This window comes from Rhyacophila brunnea, unplaced genomic scaffold (genome assembly GCF_057557595.1).
Source record: "Rhyacophila brunnea isolate RB1 unplaced genomic scaffold, BYU_Rbru_1.0 scaffold_2, whole genome shotgun sequence".
Classification (NCBI taxonomy): Eukaryota; Metazoa; Arthropoda; class Insecta; order Trichoptera; family Rhyacophilidae; genus Rhyacophila; species Rhyacophila brunnea.
In genome coordinates, this window is record NW_028232859.1 from 13,070,414 (window position 1) to 13,093,073 (window position 22,660).

General features: G+C 30.4%; 1 protein-coding gene across 3 annotated transcripts in view; it reads left to right on the forward strand.

Annotated features, from left to right (window-relative positions):
* Positions 1-22,660, forward strand: part of LOC147071881 (uncharacterized) — a 426,219-nt gene that overhangs the window by 126,325 nt on the left and 277,234 nt on the right. For all 3 annotated transcript variants that reach the window (XM_085947408.1, XM_085947406.1, XM_085947407.1), the window contains one exon: positions 15,909-16,470. In XM_085947408.1, coding sequence (XP_085803534.1) covers positions 16,362-16,470 — 109 coding nt within the window. In that variant the 5' untranslated portion in view covers positions 15,909-16,361. The remainder of the gene's footprint in view (positions 1-15,908; positions 16,471-22,660) is intronic.

Below are 22,660 nucleotides of genomic sequence, written 5' to 3' on the forward strand. Positions count from 1 at the left end.
TGGGTCGTACTCAGTTAAAATATAGCATGTGACAGCCCACAATAATATTATCTAATAAAATATATACACAACCAAAGAAAACTAAAATAATGATACATTTTTTATATATCTAACTAATGAAATAAAAACAATTTCACACATCTTAAATACTGAATATTATATTTAAAATATTAGGTAACGTCATACATTTTGTGATTATAAATATTGTATAGTATACAATTATTATTGTTTAGTACTTTACGCACATACGTAGGTACTTTAATAAAAAAAACAACGGTTTCGTTTGTTTAGACGAACATTTTCAATTGATATATGTACTTATATACTATTATAAATACAAAAAAATATATAAATACTGCATGCTTATAATATATTCCACCATAACCGTTAATGCGTTTTTGCGCCAACATTTTTATTTTTGCTACTTTTTCCGAGATTTATAGAGTCAGTTAAAATGAGTAGCCATTTTTATGATGTTGTCAACAAAAATGTATGTATGTTTGTACCTACCTACAGTTTTTAGACCTGTTAATGAATTTATAATAAAAACAGCATTAACGTTGAATAGTTACTATTCACTTATTTATTTTAAGATGATTTATTATGTAGATAATATTTAAAGTCTCTGTATTGACACTATTGACAGTATGGGTGGAATAATAAATCAATCCTCGTAATATAAATTTTAAAGAAATTCTTGTATGTACCTATTGAAATTATTTCTATAAGTCATGGTAAACATTAACTTACGGTACCTAATGCACTTTTTTTGCGGTGTATAGTAGTCGGACACAAAATCAAGTTAGGTACATAGGTACATAATAATTATACATAAATGATCAAATCAATAAATCGGTGATTAAACCACTCAATGAGACCCTGCGCTATATTAGTATAATGATAATAATACTCGTACTATTATTGGTAATAGTAGAGGTCTATTTGTCTATAAGCAGAATTGATATACCAGATATTCTCAAACATTTTGTATCATGATTCATGGCACATTATTCGAATTAATTTTTTTCATCGCACAACGAAGAAAGCTTAGGGACGTCCACTTTTTTCAAACTGGTAGAATGTATCATTTATGATTTATTTTGTACAACAGTTTATGACGATCCTACACCGCTTTAGTATCGTTAAATAAATTTCCAAATAAGATTTTTAGAATTTTCATCATAAAAAACAATTAAAAATCAAATTATCTATACATATTAATCGATTACCTAGTTTAAATTTTGTAAAATTATTAACGCCCACGATATCTGAGCAGGCTTATAATGTTGCGGGATCAAATATTTGATCTGACAAATTCACATGCTGTTTTTCAATGTGCTTGGACCACATTGTGAACCTAATAGGTTGGTTGAGCAAGTGACTAACATACATTTCTCGTTCTTTTAATTAAACCTCCACTCTATAGAAGCTCATATTATATTCTTCTTAAAATTTTTTTCGCCGCAGGCTACTTTATACCACTTTTACTTACCTATTATAATACAAAATTACCGTTAAAAAATATTTAGTTTTACCAAACGACCGTTAGGACGAAAATATTTAGTTTTACCAAAACTTACATGATTAATTTTATTAATACATGGGACGCTAAAGACGCGCCCAGCGCGTTACGATTAAGGTGGCCATTCGATATAATTAGCATGCTATTTAAGTGTGGTAATTTAAAAGTAATTGTCTAGTCAGCAGTGAATGCGTTAATCTTGTAGTATACTTTCCGACTGCAAGCGGCACACCAGTTGAGAATCTCTATTTTATTCTGTCAGACAGGTGGAGTGGAGTTGCGCGTATTTCATCGCGTAAGAATAATATTGACGACGGAATGTGAAAGCTGACCGCATATTCGCTAAGCACTATATTGCCACTACTCTGTGACTCACAGTAGACAAAAGGTGACCTGCCATAAATTTAATAAAATAATAATTATACTTCAAATAGGTTTCATGTTAACGTTTATTAAAAAATACTTTTTATTAGTCTTGTATATTACAAGTATTTTTTAAAGCATTTAACGCGTTTTCTATAAATTTATTTATTATTCATATTTTTTTCACTAGTTACAAATATTTTTTAATAAATAAACTGTGCTATTGAAATGTTGTATTCAATTCAATCAAAATGGTATTATTTTTAATTATTTTTTTAATTGTCAAGTATTTGTAAAACTATGAAAACTGCAGTAAGTATAAAATTTTTATTATTTTTAATTACTAGTTTGTAGAAATTTAAAATTATTTAATATTTGTTTAATAAGTGGTTAATTGAATATATTGACACATCCTACGGGTCTAGGACGATTTGGCACCGGGACAACTGGACGCCACGGAATTCGAAAATAAATACACGTTAGGTACTTATAGGTATTTTAAAAAAAATATTTAATATTATTATTTATGTTTAAATGATTATAGTATGATTTAATAGTTGGTGAGAATGTAAATATGCAGACATAAATAATGATTTAATCGTGCATATGTTTAAGTTCCAACGAAAAAAGAGTTTTTTATTTTATGTAAAGCCTTATGCATGGTATTTCTCAATCCGCAATGAAGAATACATTATGTTAAGAGTAAAATGAATTAAAACTACTAAGTAGTAGATAGAAACTGATTAAAATACCTCGTCTACGTTCTATGACAGTGCGGCGTCCAATTGTCCGGAGTCCAGTCGTCCCATTCCCGTAGATACATTGTACCTAGTATTTCCGTTCGCATTATTTTTTAATACCATGGTAATGACATTTCGTACATCGGTGTCTGTTTACATACATAGTAGATGTCAACAGTGTGGATAATAAAATAAAACATATTATTTAACACTGCTAGTCTTTCGTGTTTGTGTATTTAATCCGTTTTCAGATTTAAAATATTAATTATATTAAAAACTATTTGTTTAATTACTTGTTAAAATGTCATCAGGTTTGCGGGCTATTCGTCGGCCGATGAGCACACATTAAACGCTAATTACTCGAAAACGGCTAATATTATTTACTAATTACTGAAATTGTATGCATCTTGATCTATCATTATTCCATCCTTTGGTTTTATGATCCATGTTTCCGATGCATAAAAGACCAAGCTGTCTACAAGAATGTAATAAATTTAATAATAAATAGTCAAATATAATTTTTACCACTTGTATCTATTATTTATGTATTTTAATACATGACAATAATGGCATTAGTTAATGGCCATACCGATAGTTCAACGAAAAACTAGCCTATGCATCTGTCAAAAAATAGTTGTTTCGCCAATCAACTCCGACGTGACATTATTTCCAGCTCATTATATAGACAAGACGAAAAAAATATTTATCTTATAAACTGACTTAAGGCGTACTTCATAAACGAGTTTCGCAGAATACAAAAAAAATATTTTCGCTTTTTTTACTCTTAAAAAAATATCTCTAGGCGTATCGTGGGCAAATGTGAAGGAAAAGTTTCTAGTAAGTAACTAGTATAGACCTGCTTTTTTCATTTTCTTTCAATATACGAACCTCTATTTTTAGTACATGGTACAAGACGTATTCATTTATTCCTTCACGTTTGAAGATAACTATAAAATAACATCAGTTTATATTCGACGAAATCAACTATTTGATTACTATCATAAGGATAGAAACCTACAAACAAGAAAGATATTTTTTATTATTGAATGAATAAATACACAAGATTTTTTATGATAATATTATTTATTTAATATAATATTATGTAACCTACATAATTTGAAAAACTTCAGATACATATTCATTACAAAAAATATTAAACATGGAACATGCTTTGCCTACTGATTCTCTGAATGCTGGTTATCTAAATTTGAAGGAAAATTTAATTATCAAAGTAACCGAATCCAAAGGATTCAAACGATTATTATACTTTTCTGAAAATTATGTAATTACAATAATAAAACTAAAGAAGAATAACAGACAAACAATACGTCGCACGCTACTGAACGTAAAATGAAAATAATCGGCGCGCGTAAGTAATCGGGGCGGAGGCGGGGCGCGGGCCGCGAGCGGGCTGCTCGTCTATAGCTGTTATTCTACGTTTATTTTTGTACATTTTCCATGTTAAAAAAAGAAAACTATTTGTGCCATACGAATTATGAACCTGTTTGAATAATTACACACTGGAATATGCGATTAGCAATAATTAACCAACCAGTGCAATATTAATAATATCAAAATTGCCGAAAAACTATGCGTTATCTCTATTGCTAAAACTGTTTTCTATTCAATCAATAATATACAAGATTTATAAATGTGACGTTTTATTTTTAAATATATATAATTCAGAATGCTTCAGAAGTAACTTTCAGAAAAATATTTATTGTAATATGTTCATGAGATGTTTTATAATATTATGTATATTCAAGAAAGACTAATAATATTTACCCAATATTTAATACCATGCTACTTAATTAATATTAAAATGTGAAAAATAATAGCTTCTTCTTCTTCAACCATGTCCGGTCCTTCGAAGAACCAAATCACGCTATCGGCTGTACCTCCAATAACTTCTATCACTCATCAGTCTCTTTTCGTCTTTTGGTATGGTACCAGCATATCGTATCTCATAATCTACACATCCTGTCGATGGTACTTGAAACTTCTTCTTCCAGTTGGTTCAAAGATAGCCTCATTACTCATACCAAAAATCCACCGCAAGCCATCTGTTCTTTGATTATTTTTAGGGCCACGTATGAAGCATGATATTATGATAAATACATTTAATTCCCTATTTTAATTACGATAAGAGTTATAACAAAAATATGTTATTACGTTTTTCAAAAAATGACTTCCTATACTGTCTAAAATGTATTTTTCAGAGCTTACGTATGCATATACGAAAGCTAAAAAGTCTTAATACTTTAGCTAGAGCTAAAAACTTTAAAAAAATAAGTAGATACTTTAAAAGTACTTATCGTGTAATAGGACATTATTTTCATATAAGAGTACATGGTATACACCAACTTTATAAAATAACTGTCACAGATAATAGCGACGATGTTGCTTCATAATACTTATACCTTTAATAGAGTCAAACGGCCTGTTTAATCATAATAATTACCTATTTACATATAATATGTATATAATATCGCAATCATGTCCACATTATCATTTATCTAAAAAACATAGTAAAAATTTTACTGTATAACTAAGTAGCTTTATTTCTTGTTTCTTCCCAAAAATTATTTGTCCAGAACGAAAGCTGAAAACGTTTTTTAAACTTTTCTTCTCAAAAAATATTTTCACAGTGTAGACCAGTTTTACCCACTTTTAAAAATGCAATCAGAATTCAGACCAAAACTTTTTTTTAGTCTTGAATGATTAGATAGACCTTTTCTAAAATAAATCAATACTACAAACAAATGTGGATCTTGACCGTTTTCAGGAAACGTTTCCACTTCTCTATAGCTGCAAACTCGTTGTATTTCTTTCTACTCAGTTAAACCATCTTATTCTAGTTCTAACAACAATTATTTTTCTTCCATTTAATAATAATGTCGAGCAAGACGCTTTCTTGTCTTGATAGATAAAATTATAATATGATTCACGTACACTTCAGCACATATTTAGATCTTGTGAGTGCATCTTAGACACTCAGTACAACTTTCAAGTGCGCTTAATATGTAGTACGCCATGGTATACTCCCCCATAACAGGTGTAACGAGTTGCAGAAGTAAAATCATGACACGGTCTTTCCCAGCACTATTTTTTTTGTGGTTTTACCGAGGATTTGACTGCGACTCGCTGTCATATCGCCTCTTCTCTTGTAGAAGAGGATCCGTCGATCAGGTCCTCACTCCTATTCTGTTAAATAACTTTAAAATTTTTGCCTAGCTCTTCCGTCTTACCCACCGCCAGGACACCCTTCAATTCATCGACATTCTCATAGATATCCGCAATTCGCAGCTGTACTCTGTGAAGTTCATATTTAGGGCATTGTTGTGCTATATGTACAATGTCCTCTAAAACATGACATTCATCGCAGAGCTGCGATTCGCTTCTTCCCATGAGGACATCAAATCTTTTGCCCATTGTGTGCCCTGTTCTTAGCCTCAGTATTAACTTAAGCTCATTTCTCGTCAAATGAGACTCTACAAACCAGGGCACCTCCCGTGGTGATGGTAGAATAGACTTACTCCATTTCCCCTTTTCTAATGATGCCATATGGTGAAAATCTATCCACATACATTGGCCCATTTTCTTTATAGCCTCATTCCAGTCCAGGTTTTCTGGTATCCACTGATATGGTACCCCTGAATGGCCCCAGCAACACTTGTGAGGGCGCTTTGGTCATTAGACCATGTTATACACATTGGAAGAAAAATATGCGAATGTATGTATTTCGAAACTACGTAAATGCGGATATCCATGGGCTCTAGCGCGCACTAACCAATATGTTGTAAGGTTACGTTGGGTTAAAGGACACTGAACGTATGTTATACCATAGCATACGCACGTATATGAGTATAAAAACGTGGAAGATAGTATAATGAAAATAATGTAGACGATACTCTATTTATCGGATTGTCTACTTAATAGTCAAAGTGTGTTTTTAATTAAACAATTCTGTGTGTATTTATATATTATAATTAAATAGGGGAAGCTAAAATCCCTTAACCCTGCTTCTCTCACTATGTGAGGCAGCTTCGTCCTTATCTACTGTGCTATATGAAAACTGTGTTATTTTTTCTTTCAAATTCCCATTCCGTGCAGTGCAAGATTCGAACTCAAACAAAGGGGATCGGAGTGGAGTCGAGTGGATGGTCGATCCACTATTGATTCGATTCTTTTGTTAGAGTATTATGCCTCTCGCAGGATTTCCACAGAACAGTATGTATTCTCTGCTGAGGCTGGCAGATAGTAAATTGACTTTTAAGTTAACTTACATTTTCATTATTTTCTTAACCCCTCTCGATACGCCCGATAATCATTTAAAATAATAGTTAACTACAAGGTGCTATATAAGGTTAAGAAGAAACGATATTAACGTATATATATAAATATGGTTATTTTAGTCTACGTATAGCTATTTCAGTTGTAATCCGAAACCAAGACTATAATTATATTATTAAAAACTACTCGTGAAACATCTGTAATAAATAAAGAAGACAGATAGATATAACAAATGAATATATATATTAAATGCACTTATTTTTTAAAAACCAATATACAACGGTTAGATTTCTTTTATTTTGTCTGTCAATTCATGGTGGAACTGCATTGTATTGTTGTTTTAATTTAATAAAACGCATTTTTTTTGTAGTACTTATTCCATTTTTAATCAATAGATTAGGACCGGTTTCGTCCACCTCAGAGGGACATTTTCAAAGTGGAATAACAACTACAAAAAAAATGCGTTTTAATAAATTAAAACAACAATACAACGGTTAGATCAAGGCATGCGTCGCTCTACTCATTCGTTCCATTTCTATGAATTCCCTGTCAGTACATTCAGATACATACGTCAAATTCACACTCGACTGTGTGAGCGTGCTTGATCGAAAATGATTGGATATAGATGCGTGTCACTCTAATTACACCTCACCTCACCACTCAATCGCTGCTATTCAACGACATAATGATATATAGCACGTGCATTATGTTCGAGAAGTTTTATCTTTTACCTTCGGGAAATTAATTTGAGATATCGATGTGAATCTATATTAAATTAGTAATAGTAACGTAGTCTATAAGTGGTACATATATGTAGTTTTGTATATATAACGTAACACATATACCGACAAGAATAATAAAAAAATATAAATCATATTATGTTATGCCTAAAAACCATGGAAAGTGTCAAAACCCTGATCAAATTTAAAATATAATGAATACCATCGAATACATTGTTTGATAAAATTTGCAATATATTTTCTCCCTGTAAATTTTGATCATTACCTATCTAAAGAAATAGTATTTTGACGAAAATACAAATAACCGTTTTATCAAATTGAAGACCTCAACAAGAATAAAATTGCAGGGAGTTTAACAAGTGGTCCCCGAACACTTGCAGACTTATAAATCTTTCCTTTTGCGTTTTTCAAAATGATTTAGTCAGTGATTCTCAACAGGTTCTTATACCAGTTTGGAAAAATCCAGGAGAATAATGGACCTGTTCTATGTGCCAAATCTGCCATATTAAGGTCATATTTTTACATATTTTTATTTTTTAGAACTTTTACATAATTAATTAGTCATTTTGGGTCTATTTTATGTTCTCTACATTTCCAATTAGCCAATTACCACAATGCAATATTACTGTGTTCAGGACAAATAATTCTAAATATTGCACTATTTTAACATTTATTAATCATACAATAAATTTTATATATTTCATGAGACCTTCATGTTTGTTTCTATTATTCTCTAGTAATTGTGATATTGCCACGTATACTAGAAATTACACTTTACACTTGTTTAATTATTTCACGGTTTTAACATACACCCACGTACTAGGTAATAATATATTAGCAATAATTAATAATAATAATTACATTTATAATATTATTATAATTTGCTCTTTTGTCAAAGAGGTAACGCTATTAAACTGGAGATTGCAATTCTTAGGGTAGAATGTTCAATCTCAGGATTTCACGAAAATTTGTCCATTTTTACCACGTATTCTTGTTTGTTCGGTGGTTGTTTATCCAGTACAAATCTTGCAATCGATTTTTAACTAACTTCCCGACTAGCTAGACATTTGAAACTTTTAGAATACATCAGAACACGATGCATTATTTTAATACTTTTAGTCATCTTTAAGTAGAATTGAATTCATTTTCAGTTAATTCTGTTTTCTATGAAAAGTTATTTCGGAAGAAATCCGTAATCCAATCCACTATTGGTTGCTAAGGGGGTGGCCCTAGCAACTAAATTATGAATATATACGTGCGTTACTATGGACATTAAAATGACATTTCAGTATTCTATATTTGTTTGTTGCAAAATAGCAAAAAAAACGATTTGTTGACAATTGCCTTATTTGTCCTAAATTATTAATACATAGAATTGTCAAGTTTATGTGATTCAACAAAAAATTTAAACACGTGGTATATAAAAAGTTCTTTTTATCTTGTAATTATTTCTTTTAATGTCTACCTATTTTTGTTCAAAGTAGACGATATAATATAATATCATGTTAAGAGACAAGTATTTTTTCAATATTTATTATTTACATTATTTATTGATTACACTTATATTATAGTTAAGTAGGTATATAAAAATATTATTTGTATCTCGTAAAAATAAAATCTTAATCTTCATGCTTTATTCGAGAATTTTCTCTCAATTTTGAGATATTCTAATGACGATAAGTTTTACTGTTCGCAAACTTTTGCATAAACAGAAAAAAACAATATTAATTAAAACAGCTTTCTCAGAATTTAAATTATCAAAAGTTTTCGTTATGTTTCCATTGATATTAAATTATAACTTCTACAATCACAGTTTCTCAAGATATCAATATTTTGTAAAACCTAACCCAAAAACCTAAGCTATTTTTCACAAAAAACATATTTTTAAAACTAAATCCAAAATTCCAGAATCAAGAAATCGGTTTTCAGTCAATCATTTTTTAATTCTTAGTCAGCATTTCCAAAAAACTTGGTTTAAAAACCATTAATTGATAAGGGTGTGTATATGAATTAATATATTATTATTGATATATTTTATTAGTTACTCACCTAGAATTATATTTTACTAATAAATTCTCACCTGAAATTAACACTTTATCTAAAAGTCAGTAACATTATTAGTCAAACAATGCCCAGGTAAATGCTTGACAAAATTTTTATTGTATCTGATATTCCAACTAGTAATTTTAAAGGCTTGAATATAAACTTAACACAATGAGACCAGATATTTTTTTGTAAAAAAATATTTTAACTTTTTTCATTCAAGGCCCAGTAACAGGTAACAATGCTTCATGATTGTTTTTGCTATCCAGAATAACTGTATCGTTGAAATGAAAAATTCTATAATAAGCTTTATAAAAATAATACCAAATAAGTAGTATCAACCTAGAAATAAATATAATTTCGTTTTTTGTACTTTAAATAAAAGTTTCAACAAATTTAACGTTATTTCCAGTCCCATAACAAATAACTGTCACTATTAAAAACATTACCGTGATGTCTCTCAAATAGTTATTAAAGATTATTTGTATATATATATTTCTAATGCATTATTTTTTTTGTATCGTACAAACTTATTACCTACCTATAGCTGCTTTCTTGTGTAGTTGCACTTCACGACAATTCTATTATTTTATTACATATCCATACTCGAGTACCGTATTTCACTGTGATGGGACATTCTCGCCTTGCCATAAAACTAAACATTGTGACAAAAAAACTAAAATATTTGGACTAATTTATGTGTATTATGATTAAACAAAATATATCCGTGAGAATGAAAATTTAGTAGTTATCATTGTAATAATTATTTATTTCTTATTTAATCCCCTTTCCGGGAATTAATCATCAACCGACTATGTCTTCAAAGAACACTTGGGAGTGAGATGATAGTACCAATAAATTATTTTAACTTATCCTTTATATTTATCTTAATTTTACTTTGACTCTTTATCTTTATTTTAACTTAACTTATCTTATCAACATATTATAAATATTATTGTTAGGTTTACTTACTGATTTTACCTTAAGTTAAAAGTTATTCCTGTATAATCAAGCAGGCCATCTTTTATACAAAGCATATCCCATACGATAGAAATTATTATTCTCTTATGTTATTCGTTTTCTAACAACTTGTGAGAATCTATCGATCCCCCCTCATTTAAAGCGTCTTCTTATTAGGCACTTGTTCGTGTTTAATATATTATTATTATCTTTATTTTCTCTGAATTTCCACAATAATATTTATTCTTATTGTGTGTTGGCAAGAATTGTTATTTACAATTTAATTTTGGGGTAGGTACGTAACGAAACCTGAGAATCAAATAAAAGACTCCCTTTCCTTTGTGTTAGCAATCATTCACTGCATTGAAACAGCCCTACAAATCAATTTTAGAATTCGGCTTGAATTTCGCTATCGCAATCACCTTCTATCATGTAATATATTTTATATAAAATCATTTAATGTTTATCCAATCATTAGTTAGAGTTTATGGATACCACGATGTAGAGGCTTCAATGATCCCTGTTGCTTGCCAATCTTCTTGCGCATTTTCTGGTCACCATGTGGATAGCAGTGGCGAAGGGTGGAGGTAGGCTGTTAAGATCCGCCATAAATAGTGCACATTAAACTTTTTCAGACATACATATTTGTTTTCATTGAAATAAGACTACAATTTACAGATAGTGTAGGTTAGATTTTAAAATTCAATTAAACCCTGAGAAACCAAGCCATAATAGATATTAGTCAAAAAATACATGTCTATCTATAAAATATCTAAAATTATGCAATTAAATCATACATAACTTTGAGTATTTTATAGATAGAATAATATTTTTTATTTATTATAGTTTGGTTTACGCAGGGCTTAATGAATCAAAAAAATGAACCAAAAATATGTGTAATATGTAGTTTTAATCCAACGAAAACAAATAACTATGAATGAAAAATTGTACACAATTTTGTCGTATTGCCCAAATTAGACCAAATCTATTATGGTTTCGTTTAGGCAGGGTTTAATTGATTTTTAAAAACTAACTAATACCATCTGTAAATTGAAGTCTTAGTTCAATAAAAACAAATACATATGACTAACAAAGATTAGTGTGCACTATTTATAGCGAATCTTAACAGCCTACCTCCACCCTTCGCCACTGGTGGATAGTATCCAGTGGCCTTTCATAATACCAGAATCTGGTTGGCTTGAAAAACAGATGGAGCACATTAACCTGGTCCAACACTGCTTACTCACTTTAAAAGTGATGAGAGTCCGCTAAAATCATAACAATAACGACAATATCATAACCAATACTGTATACGATTATTTAACGTTTACTTTTGCTCAAAAAAAAATTAATATGAAAATCGTCTAAGTACTTAAATTATACACTGTCCTAGAAAATAATCTGTAATGAATAATATAAATTGGTTTATTTCTCATCCGTAATTTAAAAAGTTATAATGACTTTAAATACTATTGAGTCCTGCATCCTGTGATCGTTCATTAGAGGACTTTCTGCCATACGTCAACCTGATGAAATTTAATCGTATTGACATTGTCTATCGATGCTATTCTAGTGGGAACTATTTCTGACAGTGCAATTTTGCATTTATATCTATGGTTATGTGTGTCTTTTACACACTGCCGTCATATGACTTAATACGTAATTAATTCATACATCTATACAAAATATACAATAGGTGTTATAATTTACAATTTTTACTAACCTATAACCAATTTCATACTATGAAATTATGTATAGTATAAACTTATATTTGACTGTATGGTTAATTTATTAAGTATACAATAACATTTACTAATAGCAGGAGATAGGTACTCTCTCTATCTTTTCAAATGCTTATTTAAATATAATTTTAAATTTCTTTTTGTGAATAAAAATCGTAAGTTTACGTTGCATTATTGATCAGTGCTTTACAGAATATTATAATACTTGTATACTGTCTACCTGTAGTACTATGTACACATTATATTGCGCGATGATAAGACAACCTTTACTTTGAAAGCTTAGCTATTTGACAAAGCTTTGTAAGAGACTAGTAGAATATTATATTTCTCAGGAATATTACATTAATAATATTCATTATATGTGATTCCAGACAATGTATGCATGCATTATAAATGACTATTATTATTATTATTAAACTGGCGCTAGGGGCCGTTCAGGTTCATGGCTGACTGCACAACGTTTCTCCAGGGATCTCTGTCTAGCGCTCTCTCTTCCCAGTTGACTATCCCCAGCCTTTCCGCATCCCTTTGAATGTTGTCCGCCCATCTCCGTCGAGGGCGGCCAAGAGGTCGAGTGCCAGCTGGTGTGCCTTTGTAAATCCTATAGAGAGTTCTAGATCTTTCAGATCGTACAACGTGGCCCGCCCATCTGAGCTTTCTTGACCTCAGAATATTAGTGATTCTAGGTTGGTATCGGTCTAAGAGCTCAGCGTTTGTGCGGATGCGCCACCGGTGGTTCTCATTGACGGGTCCAAGTATTCTCCGGAGGATTCTGTTTTCAAACACTTGGAGCGCCTTTTCTTGTTTTTCCGTTAAACCCCACGTTTCACATCCATACATGACGATCGGTTTGATGACTACGTTATACATCCGGAATTTCGTTTTGATGGACAGCATTTTGGACCTGAACAGACGACTCAGCGCGAAGTACGCTGCATTTCTACTTCTCAGTCGGTCAGCGAGCTCTAGGGACATTTCATTTTAAGAGGTAACGTTGGAGCCCAAGTACTTGAAGAGAGAGGTTCTCTCAAACGAGGAGTTTCTTATTCCAATGTTTCCAGAAGGTTCAATGCCTCTTGTCATTTTCGAATACTTAGTCTTTCCCACATTTACTCGTAGGTTCAACCTTTTCGCTGTGTCCTCCAGAGGAGTGAAAATATCTCTGACTTCTTCTTCAGATTCTCCGAGCACCACCAAATCATCTGCGTAGCCCAATATTTTATGGGACCTATTCAGGGTAACTCCACTTTCTGCTTTCAGAGCTTCTCTAACGGCTTTCAACGGTCTCAAATGACTATAATATTTATTAGAGAACAAATAAACTAAGACACGCGTCCCATGGCAATGAATCAATATTCTGAGATTTTAATTTCAATAGTTTGCTAGTAAAATTAAGTTATACTAGCAAATTCTTATAATCTTTTATTTATATTGTTTACATTATTTTTAATAATAATTATAGTACTGATGATTAAAGGAGATTAAGATACATATAACTTAATAAACTATTTAACGAATAGAACACAAGATTTTAGAATGTAACATTCTATAATAATACTCGTATATTAAACATACATAATTTGAAATCATCTCATGTATATAATCACTAGAAAAAATCTTTTTAACAAAAGAATATGACACCCGACGGAACTTGAACCTGTAACCGCTGAATTCACGCTAGTGTGCTTTTTGGTGATATCATGTTTCATTGGCAGTTTTTTCATCAGCGCGTACTTATATTATAGGAATACGTGAAAAAGGATTGCATGTTACTAATTTGTATAAAAGTAAATTAGACTCTATAATTCATGTATAAATGGTTTTACTATTTTCAATTAAATGTGTTTTATTTGTATCTTTTTGGATTTATGTTATGTACCCTTTTAAATAGGTACTAAAAACAATAATCAATATTAAAAATAATCAATTTTTGTGTCAAATAATGAATCGTTTAAGAATAATATCACATTTATAGAAAAATGAAAATAATTGTGTACAATTTATTATCGGTTATTTAACATTATCCTTATACATACATACAACAAATCTATTTTCCCAACTGTGATACTTATACACATGGGTGCTTTTTTAAATCATCATTGCCTCAATTTAAACAGGCCTGTACCCCCCCCCCTCCCATACGTCAAAAGTATAATATGTTCGCTTTTATTTGCATGTTTATGACAACAATCATATTAAAATATTTAAAATTTTGTAACCAACATTCTTCACAAAGACACTCTTACAGTCTTACGAAAAAGTCAACGATACTCAATATAAAACTATTACAGAAAGGGATGCACTAAACTTATAATATATGTATACTTAATATCGTAAATATCGTAAATATCGTAAGACATTTTATGGTAAATACATAATATATTTCGTATACATTTGCAATAAAACATATGAGATAGGTAAATCTGGCAAAGATAGCCGCCCCCGTACCAACCCATGTGCTTATTTTAGTTTACAAATAAATTCCACAATATTATCATTTATTTATTATACGTTAAGCGCAGTTACAGCAATACTTAATTAAAATACTATCTGGAAAAATATTTTCATTACATCTTGAATTCTATTTTTCTTTCTCGAAAATTTGGATGTGGTGTTTTAATAGTGACGGGGTGGACTTGTAATTTTTTACAGGGGTGGCCGAGTCTACTGGGGCGGGTCCATTGATATACTACTAGATGAGGAGTTCCCACACAAGTGTAATTTTAAAAATGTAGCACAAAAGAAGATATTACGAATATCGTCTTATAATATTTCCTTGTAGGTATAATGCGTTAAGACCATTAACATGGATTCCCGAATTTCACCCGTATTGCCCTGGCATTAAAACTAAATTTGCGTTCTTGGAATAGTGACCATAAGGGTGTCTGCAACCCAAAGCTTGCAAGCTACCAAACAATCATGTCTGAACGGACAGAGCAAGCCGTCATGCGCTGACTATTAGTTAGAGTAAGATGCAAGCTAGATCGGAGTTACTCATAATTATTGCCAGGTCGTTTTCGAGACAAATATTAAGTGAGCTTATATCAAGTTAAGTCCGCTGATATTAAAACAGTAAGTTTTAACAGTGCGTCGCTATAGGATTGGTTTCCCGAATATCCGTTTTTGTCGAAATCGACCTCTTAATGCAGAATGTTTTTTTGTATCTAATTGGACGAGAACCATCCCTTTCTTTAAATTACTTTGTAATGGTAATGAATACATCATTCATATTCTGTAAAAATAACAATTTAAATATCTCCATGTATTAAAATATAGGATTATGAAATTTGTTTTTCGTCTCCTGAACATTTGGTCTATTCGGGAAACCAATCCTACAGCGACGAGTGGTCAAGTCGCTGAAAATCGGGCGTCATTTTAAGAAGCATATGATTCATCCAGTAGTATGTCAATGGGCGGATCTGATTATAATCACGATTTATTTTTATATTTTATAGATACATTTTGTTTCTATCATAATTCTCATTTTGTTTTCTTTTTGTTACAGATCCACTGAACGAACGAGCTCTTCCAGACGACACAACAAGCCAAATTTACAATGACGAAAGAAGTTTAAAATAATTGCATCAGTTTTTTCAACACCTCTCTTTCAAACAGACCGTGAAGTAAATCAGTATTATAACAAAACAAAAAAATAAATAAAGAAGAATCATGCTTTATAGTCGTATTGCTCAAACTATCTTCCAAATAATGCCAAAATCATCGACAAGTATTTACAACAGATAATGAATTTCACCTAAATATAGAATCTTTTTCTGATATGAAACCATAAGACTTTAAAATGTGCTAAATTGTAATTATAAGCAGTGAATGTGAGTGCCAAATTTTAAATTTTAAAATAATAAAAACGTTCCATTTACTGTCACATTAATTAGTGGTAAAAGTATTTTGACAGATAAACGTTGTTCCGTTGTTTCAAATTATTCATGTGTGGAATAGTATGACATCGCAGGAACGAAAGAACAAGATGGCGACCAGTATCATTTGGCGGGACTTATTGCAAGTCATTTTCGGAGTATTGCTATTAGCTGGAGCATCTAAATCTCAAGGTAAGAATTATATTCATTCATTAATATTATGTCACTTACTACTGGCCCTTCATGCCAGAGGTTCCAGATTCGACTCACGTTGAAGTCACAACACATCTACTTATATGATTTTTTTCTAAGTTTAGTTATGCCTGTATTGTCTTGTTCCTCTATAATTGGTTCCCTCGTGATCTGTTGTAATCTTAAAATACATATCGCACACTGAGATCTATAGGGTCATAACTGAAACAACCCAAAAATGACTTATGAATGCATTTCGATAGAAAAAAATCTATTTTTTAATGCTATATGGCATTAACTGCTACTTGGAAGCAGTGGCCTCTTACATAATTGTATCTATGGTTATTTTATATTTAAAAGTTTAATTTAGAGCTATATAGAGGCATTATCTTACATTAGGCCCATTTGTCTAAAAAACATTTCATCTTTGGTACAATATTTATTGTGCTAGACTGCCGTATTTTCAGCAGTCTACTGCAATTAATTGAATTTTAGTTAATTATTTAAAATTCAAACTCAAATCACTCAAGATTATGTTATATGCAGTTATGTCCCTATAGATCTCAGTGTGCGATATGTGTGTATGTGTGTGTATGAGGAAGAGTACAGGTAAGCTGTTAAGAATCGAAATAAATAGTACACACTAATTTTTGTCAGTCATACGTATTTGTTTTCATTGAACGAAGATTACAAATTTGCAGCTGATAGTGTTGGTTAGCTTTTAAAAATCAATAATTAAACCTGCAACCAAACCGATATAATTATAGTCTCTACGTTGATACAAAAGTATGTAATATATTTAAACTTTGGATTCAACTTGAATAAAATATTATGATAAAATTAAATCATACTACTTAATTGAAATGGAAGGCTTTATCTTTAAAATATCATTGAATATTTTTTAAAACATTATTTGAATTATTATGCAATTTGCTGCCTTATTGAGAATCTAAACAAATGTCTAACGAATAACAACCAATCCTTCAAAAAACTGATATTGCAATACGTGCGCATAACGTTACTTGGTTACAAGCAATAATTAATTAACATATTACCCAGTACATTTTCAAACACGTACACATTACATGTCTAAATAAAAAAATACACCTATAACATTAATTTTCACATCGACGGATTCACGCTCGAGATGCGTTTAAGAATTTCATATCATTCTTTTCATATACTTGTGTATTTTTTTCATACGTTTCTTTTGTAAATTAGATTACGACAAGCAACATCGGTCATGCTTCAATTACCTTCCGCCATGATTTTAATTCGTTGCGAGATATTCTATTGCTAAATTTTTTCCACGTCCAACGTTTGATGCATGCATTGTGTTATTACGTTTATATCAAAGTCACGTATTTATGCTTATTCTTAGACAATATTTTACCCAAACGAAACCTTCGCAACAAAGTATGTCGGTATTAGAACATATTCGGTATTCTGTAAAAATCGTAATTCCATCCCTATTCATATTTACGAATTAATTATAATTTTAGATCAGCTAGGATTATTTCTAAACTATTAATAGAGTATTTTAATATATTATTGAATATGTCTAACAGTCTATTAAATCAATAGGAATACAATAAAAAAATAGTTTATTATTAACTAAAAGTTAATTTGTGGTATTTTTTCCAAAACAAAATATTCACAATTTTTTCCCGATGAATGCTATGCCGCAATTATAAGTGGGTCATTATTATAAAAAACTACACCAAGTTTGGTAAGAAGACCCTATTTTAAGAATTTATAAAATAGTGTCCACCTAAACTCACTCACACGCAAGTGGAATATATCAACACTCGAAGAAATTTGGTTATAATTTTATCGCCCTACTAATTGGCATTATCGGTCAGTGGCAGTTTGATTCTGCACTTTGGGAGAATGAACAACTGATGCTTTTTTTTCTAAGATAGTTAGTTATCAGGGACACACAGGTCAACACTGCCCAGAATGGCAGAGTTCTAATTTTATACCTCGTATAAGTCGAAAAAATATGTATATATAATGCCCACCATGTGGGTAATACACAATATGTTGCCATGTAATTAATCTTTATATTAGTGAATAGCAGGAGAAAAATAAGCGAAAATTAAATAAGTATATCGGCAAATATTTCATACTTCTGCACAGTGTATAGAAGCCACACGATTCTGGATCTGAGCTAGCTTCAGATAGTCTTTTTTACCCAATTTCTTTTTCATCTTCTCGTGTTGGATCCTAAAAACCAGAAATATCGCACTCAATATGGTAAATTCCAAATGATAAATTCATTTTATAAATTATCATGAAATATCACTATTTAACTAATACTACTTTTGTATGTTTAACATTCTCAGTTCAATTTAATTAAGTATCCCGCAACTTCGACAAATAATGGCAAGTGTCTATATCATACTATGTATGATCCATAGATTATCAATAATCATATAGCCTTCATGTTTATAAATAATATAAATTTGTTAGCATAATTATTTCCATAACAACTATAGCGATAATGACATAGGAAACAGAGGCGTACTTAACGTTGTTCCGTGTGTGTGTAATTATCTTTGCCGGATTTTCGCTTCAAATGCTCCCAAGAATTTGCCCGCTTGGATGTTATAATTATAAGGCTTATGAATAAGTTGTGGCATTGTTTTCATACTTGATTACATATATGTCGCAACCGAAAACTTGAGCCGCACTACGTAGGCTCCATCCAGAACACAACTTGGAGTATTAAAGTTGGAACGGAATCTACCAAACGTGAGATAGAATGGAATTCAGACTATTTATACCGACAAAAATAATATTTTCATAAGTTTACAATTGTATAAAACTTTATTTAAATTCTACTTTCACATCAATATGTATTTAACTTTTGAAGCATAGATAATAATTTCTGTTGCGTATACTTGATAATTTTTTTTCCGGAGGCAACATTTTAAACGATTTTTATTAAACATTGCCCACTCTGTAGGTTTGTTAAATAATATTCTTAATTCCAAATTTGACATTAATTAAATATATAGAATAAGCATTAAGCTATTTTATACAATATATTATACACAATAATACGAATATAATAATTTATTATTTATCAAATAATTCGTAGGTCCTATCTGTTTACTCAAACACTAACAGTAATACCACAGTAATTAACGAGATTCGCAATTGCAATTGTTCCCAACCTTAAAATATCCACCTTCACTACATGTAACTTGGAAATTTTTGTCAGCTATCCCTTTCTCGTAACGTTGATAGAGGAACGAATGATTCTTCTGGCATTGCGGTCAAGACAAAATCAGTGTGGAACGGTGTTAGTGTCAATTGAAAGTAACGAGACCAACACCTAAATGACTCGCCTGTACTGCCACAATAATCTGACACTATTTTACCTACTATACTTGATAAAGCTCACTATGTGAGAGAAACACGTATCGTAGGTTATGTAGTGAATACTAAGTGATAAATTATTATGAATTATCACCGAGAAAACCTAGATTTTTTTAAGTGTCTTCATAAATCTAGTACTTTCTCATTATCCTTAGTTTGTAGTCGATATTAATAAGTTGTCAAAATCAACCAATAAATCATTTCAAATATTACAGTTCAATATGTTTTTTTTTATAAATGATAAGTACAATAAACTATAATGTTTATACAAACGTTTTGAATCTAAATATTTTTCTGTTTATATGACCAGATATCTTGGAAAACTACATACCTAGGTTAACTAAATTTTCTAAAATTTACAGAAATGATATCATACAACACTATTGATGATGTAATTGTATACTTATATTATTTTTATGTTAAAAGTTTAACAAAAATCGTTACCATATTAACTCCTGAGCGAAGAATATGGGCATCCTAAAATTGAGGATTATTGCAATAAACTTTTAAATAAAGTTGAATAAATTAAACAATAAAATTGTTATTCATTCACTAAAGCTTCGTCCATCTTGTTGATAAAACAAACATTAAAAATCCAACATAAAATTTATTATTATTCCTAGGCAGACAGACGAAAAAAAATTACTTTAATAATATTTCCTGCCAGTCTTGGATGAAATAATATTCTAAATTTACAGTACAACAAATTTACAATATTATTTACACAAATGAATAATCAGTTCTGATTTTGCGTTGAAATTAACATAACTTGGCGCCAAGTTCTAAAACTTTGCTTTCCATAAACAATTCAGGCGTATAATTTGGCTTTATTGCCATACAAATTACCCTTGGGTACTTTATTTAACTCTTATTGTCTGCAATTTCATATTTGGCACACGGGCCCTATTTTATAAAAGATTTTCAGCTGTCGAAAAAGATGATTGTAGAAAAACTGATTGAGAAAAGAATTTGTTTTTAAAGAGAACACAATTTTATTCGAGAAATAGACTGTCTTGCTGGCTTGTTGGATGAAAAAAAACAAAATGGCCTCCAGTGAAATCGATGGCCGCTAAAATGTTTCTTGCAAGCAGTAATAATAACAATATCGAAATTCGCGAGATAAGTACAACTCGGGGAAAAAATTTTCAACGCTCAGTTGGTTGCTAGGTATTGCTACACAAGTACTTACCGTGACAGTCGTCCAAAGCTAAATGGGAGAGGAAAAAATATTTCTTATTTTGTATTATTTCTATGGAGTATAATGTATAAGGTACAAGATGCAAAGCAGTAGCCGACAAGACACGGCCCGGGGGGCGACTCGCGTCTTTCTTTGACGATCCCTTTGATGTAATATTTACAATGAAAATCCACGGCAAAACATTACTTAGTTTCGGAGTTTGTGGGATATTTTAGTGGTAGCAGTGTTTTATTTAAAACCAATGTCTATTAAAAAAAATACTTCCACCATTTCTTAGTGTATGTTTTGAATCGTTCTATTTTCAAATATAAAATTAAATTTTATACTAACATTCCAAACTTGAATATGTGTTGTGTTTTTTACAATGTTAACCAAAGACGTTGAAAAAATGTTCATTTGTAACAACAGTATTATATTCTGATTATTTTTTTTAATAACCATGCCCTGGCTTTTTCGTACAAGGATATTACTACGAGCATAATGCATTGCACTTCAAATAAAAAATATATTCAATGTGCCATCATTATTTAAAATATTCAGTTAAAACATCACAAAAATAGCAAAATATATACCATAATATATACAGTACAACAAAACGTCTAAATAGACCGCCATATTGTATAGTAAGCCCTTTTATTCGTGGTTTTTTTATAACCAATTATTATACCATACTAAAAACATTATGAAATCACCTTTAATAACCTACAATATATTTATTTGAACCTAAATAAACAGGTATAGTCCAAATTCTGATATAAACAAAATAAATATGATCCACTAACTTAAACGACAATAAAGGAAAGCTTTAATCAAATTTAATACATTGCACCTACATTTATTATTATTTTCTAAATTACTTAAATAATCAAGATAAAATACTCCATAAAATATATAATGTAAGTTTCATATACACTCTGTTTAGCTAGATACTCAATGTTATCGTAAAAAGTTTGAAGCATAAGAGATGGTTTTCGATAACTTGTACGAAAGCAAATGTTCGAGTGTAAATTGGCCGAGACTATCAGGTCAGGCCTATTTACAATAGCGAGAGAATCATTTAAAACAAATAGAACTTCATCGGTCAACTCAACGCTGGAGATGTAATTGATATAAATTTTAAAAATAAATATATACATAACAACCATATATTTACTTGATACAAGAGCTAAGTATATAAAACATAATTAGATTTTTTTAAAATTAGTTCTATAATATTGCGTGGATTTTTCCCGCCTTCCGGAAATGTTTTTTAACAAATTTATTTACGGGAAACGGTTGTTAATTTTTCGCAATATATCGTCTCGTTTAATAATGTATAAGTAAATTTTAGCGATGTTAATTGAAGGTATGGTAGTGTGACAGTCATTGCTTAACGGCACTATTTGAATAATATTCAATATATTAATTGTCATAACACTACGTGTAAAAGAGAAAATGATAATTTTAATTTAAGTATGCCTTCTCTACTCAATCCATTGTAACCAACTCAGCTAGTTCTAATAAATTGTTAAATAGGTAAATCAGTTTTTCCAACAATACTTTAAGAGTGATAGTAATCTTTTAGCAAAAACTGCAATGGAATTCAGTTTACTGATAACTTTGAATGAA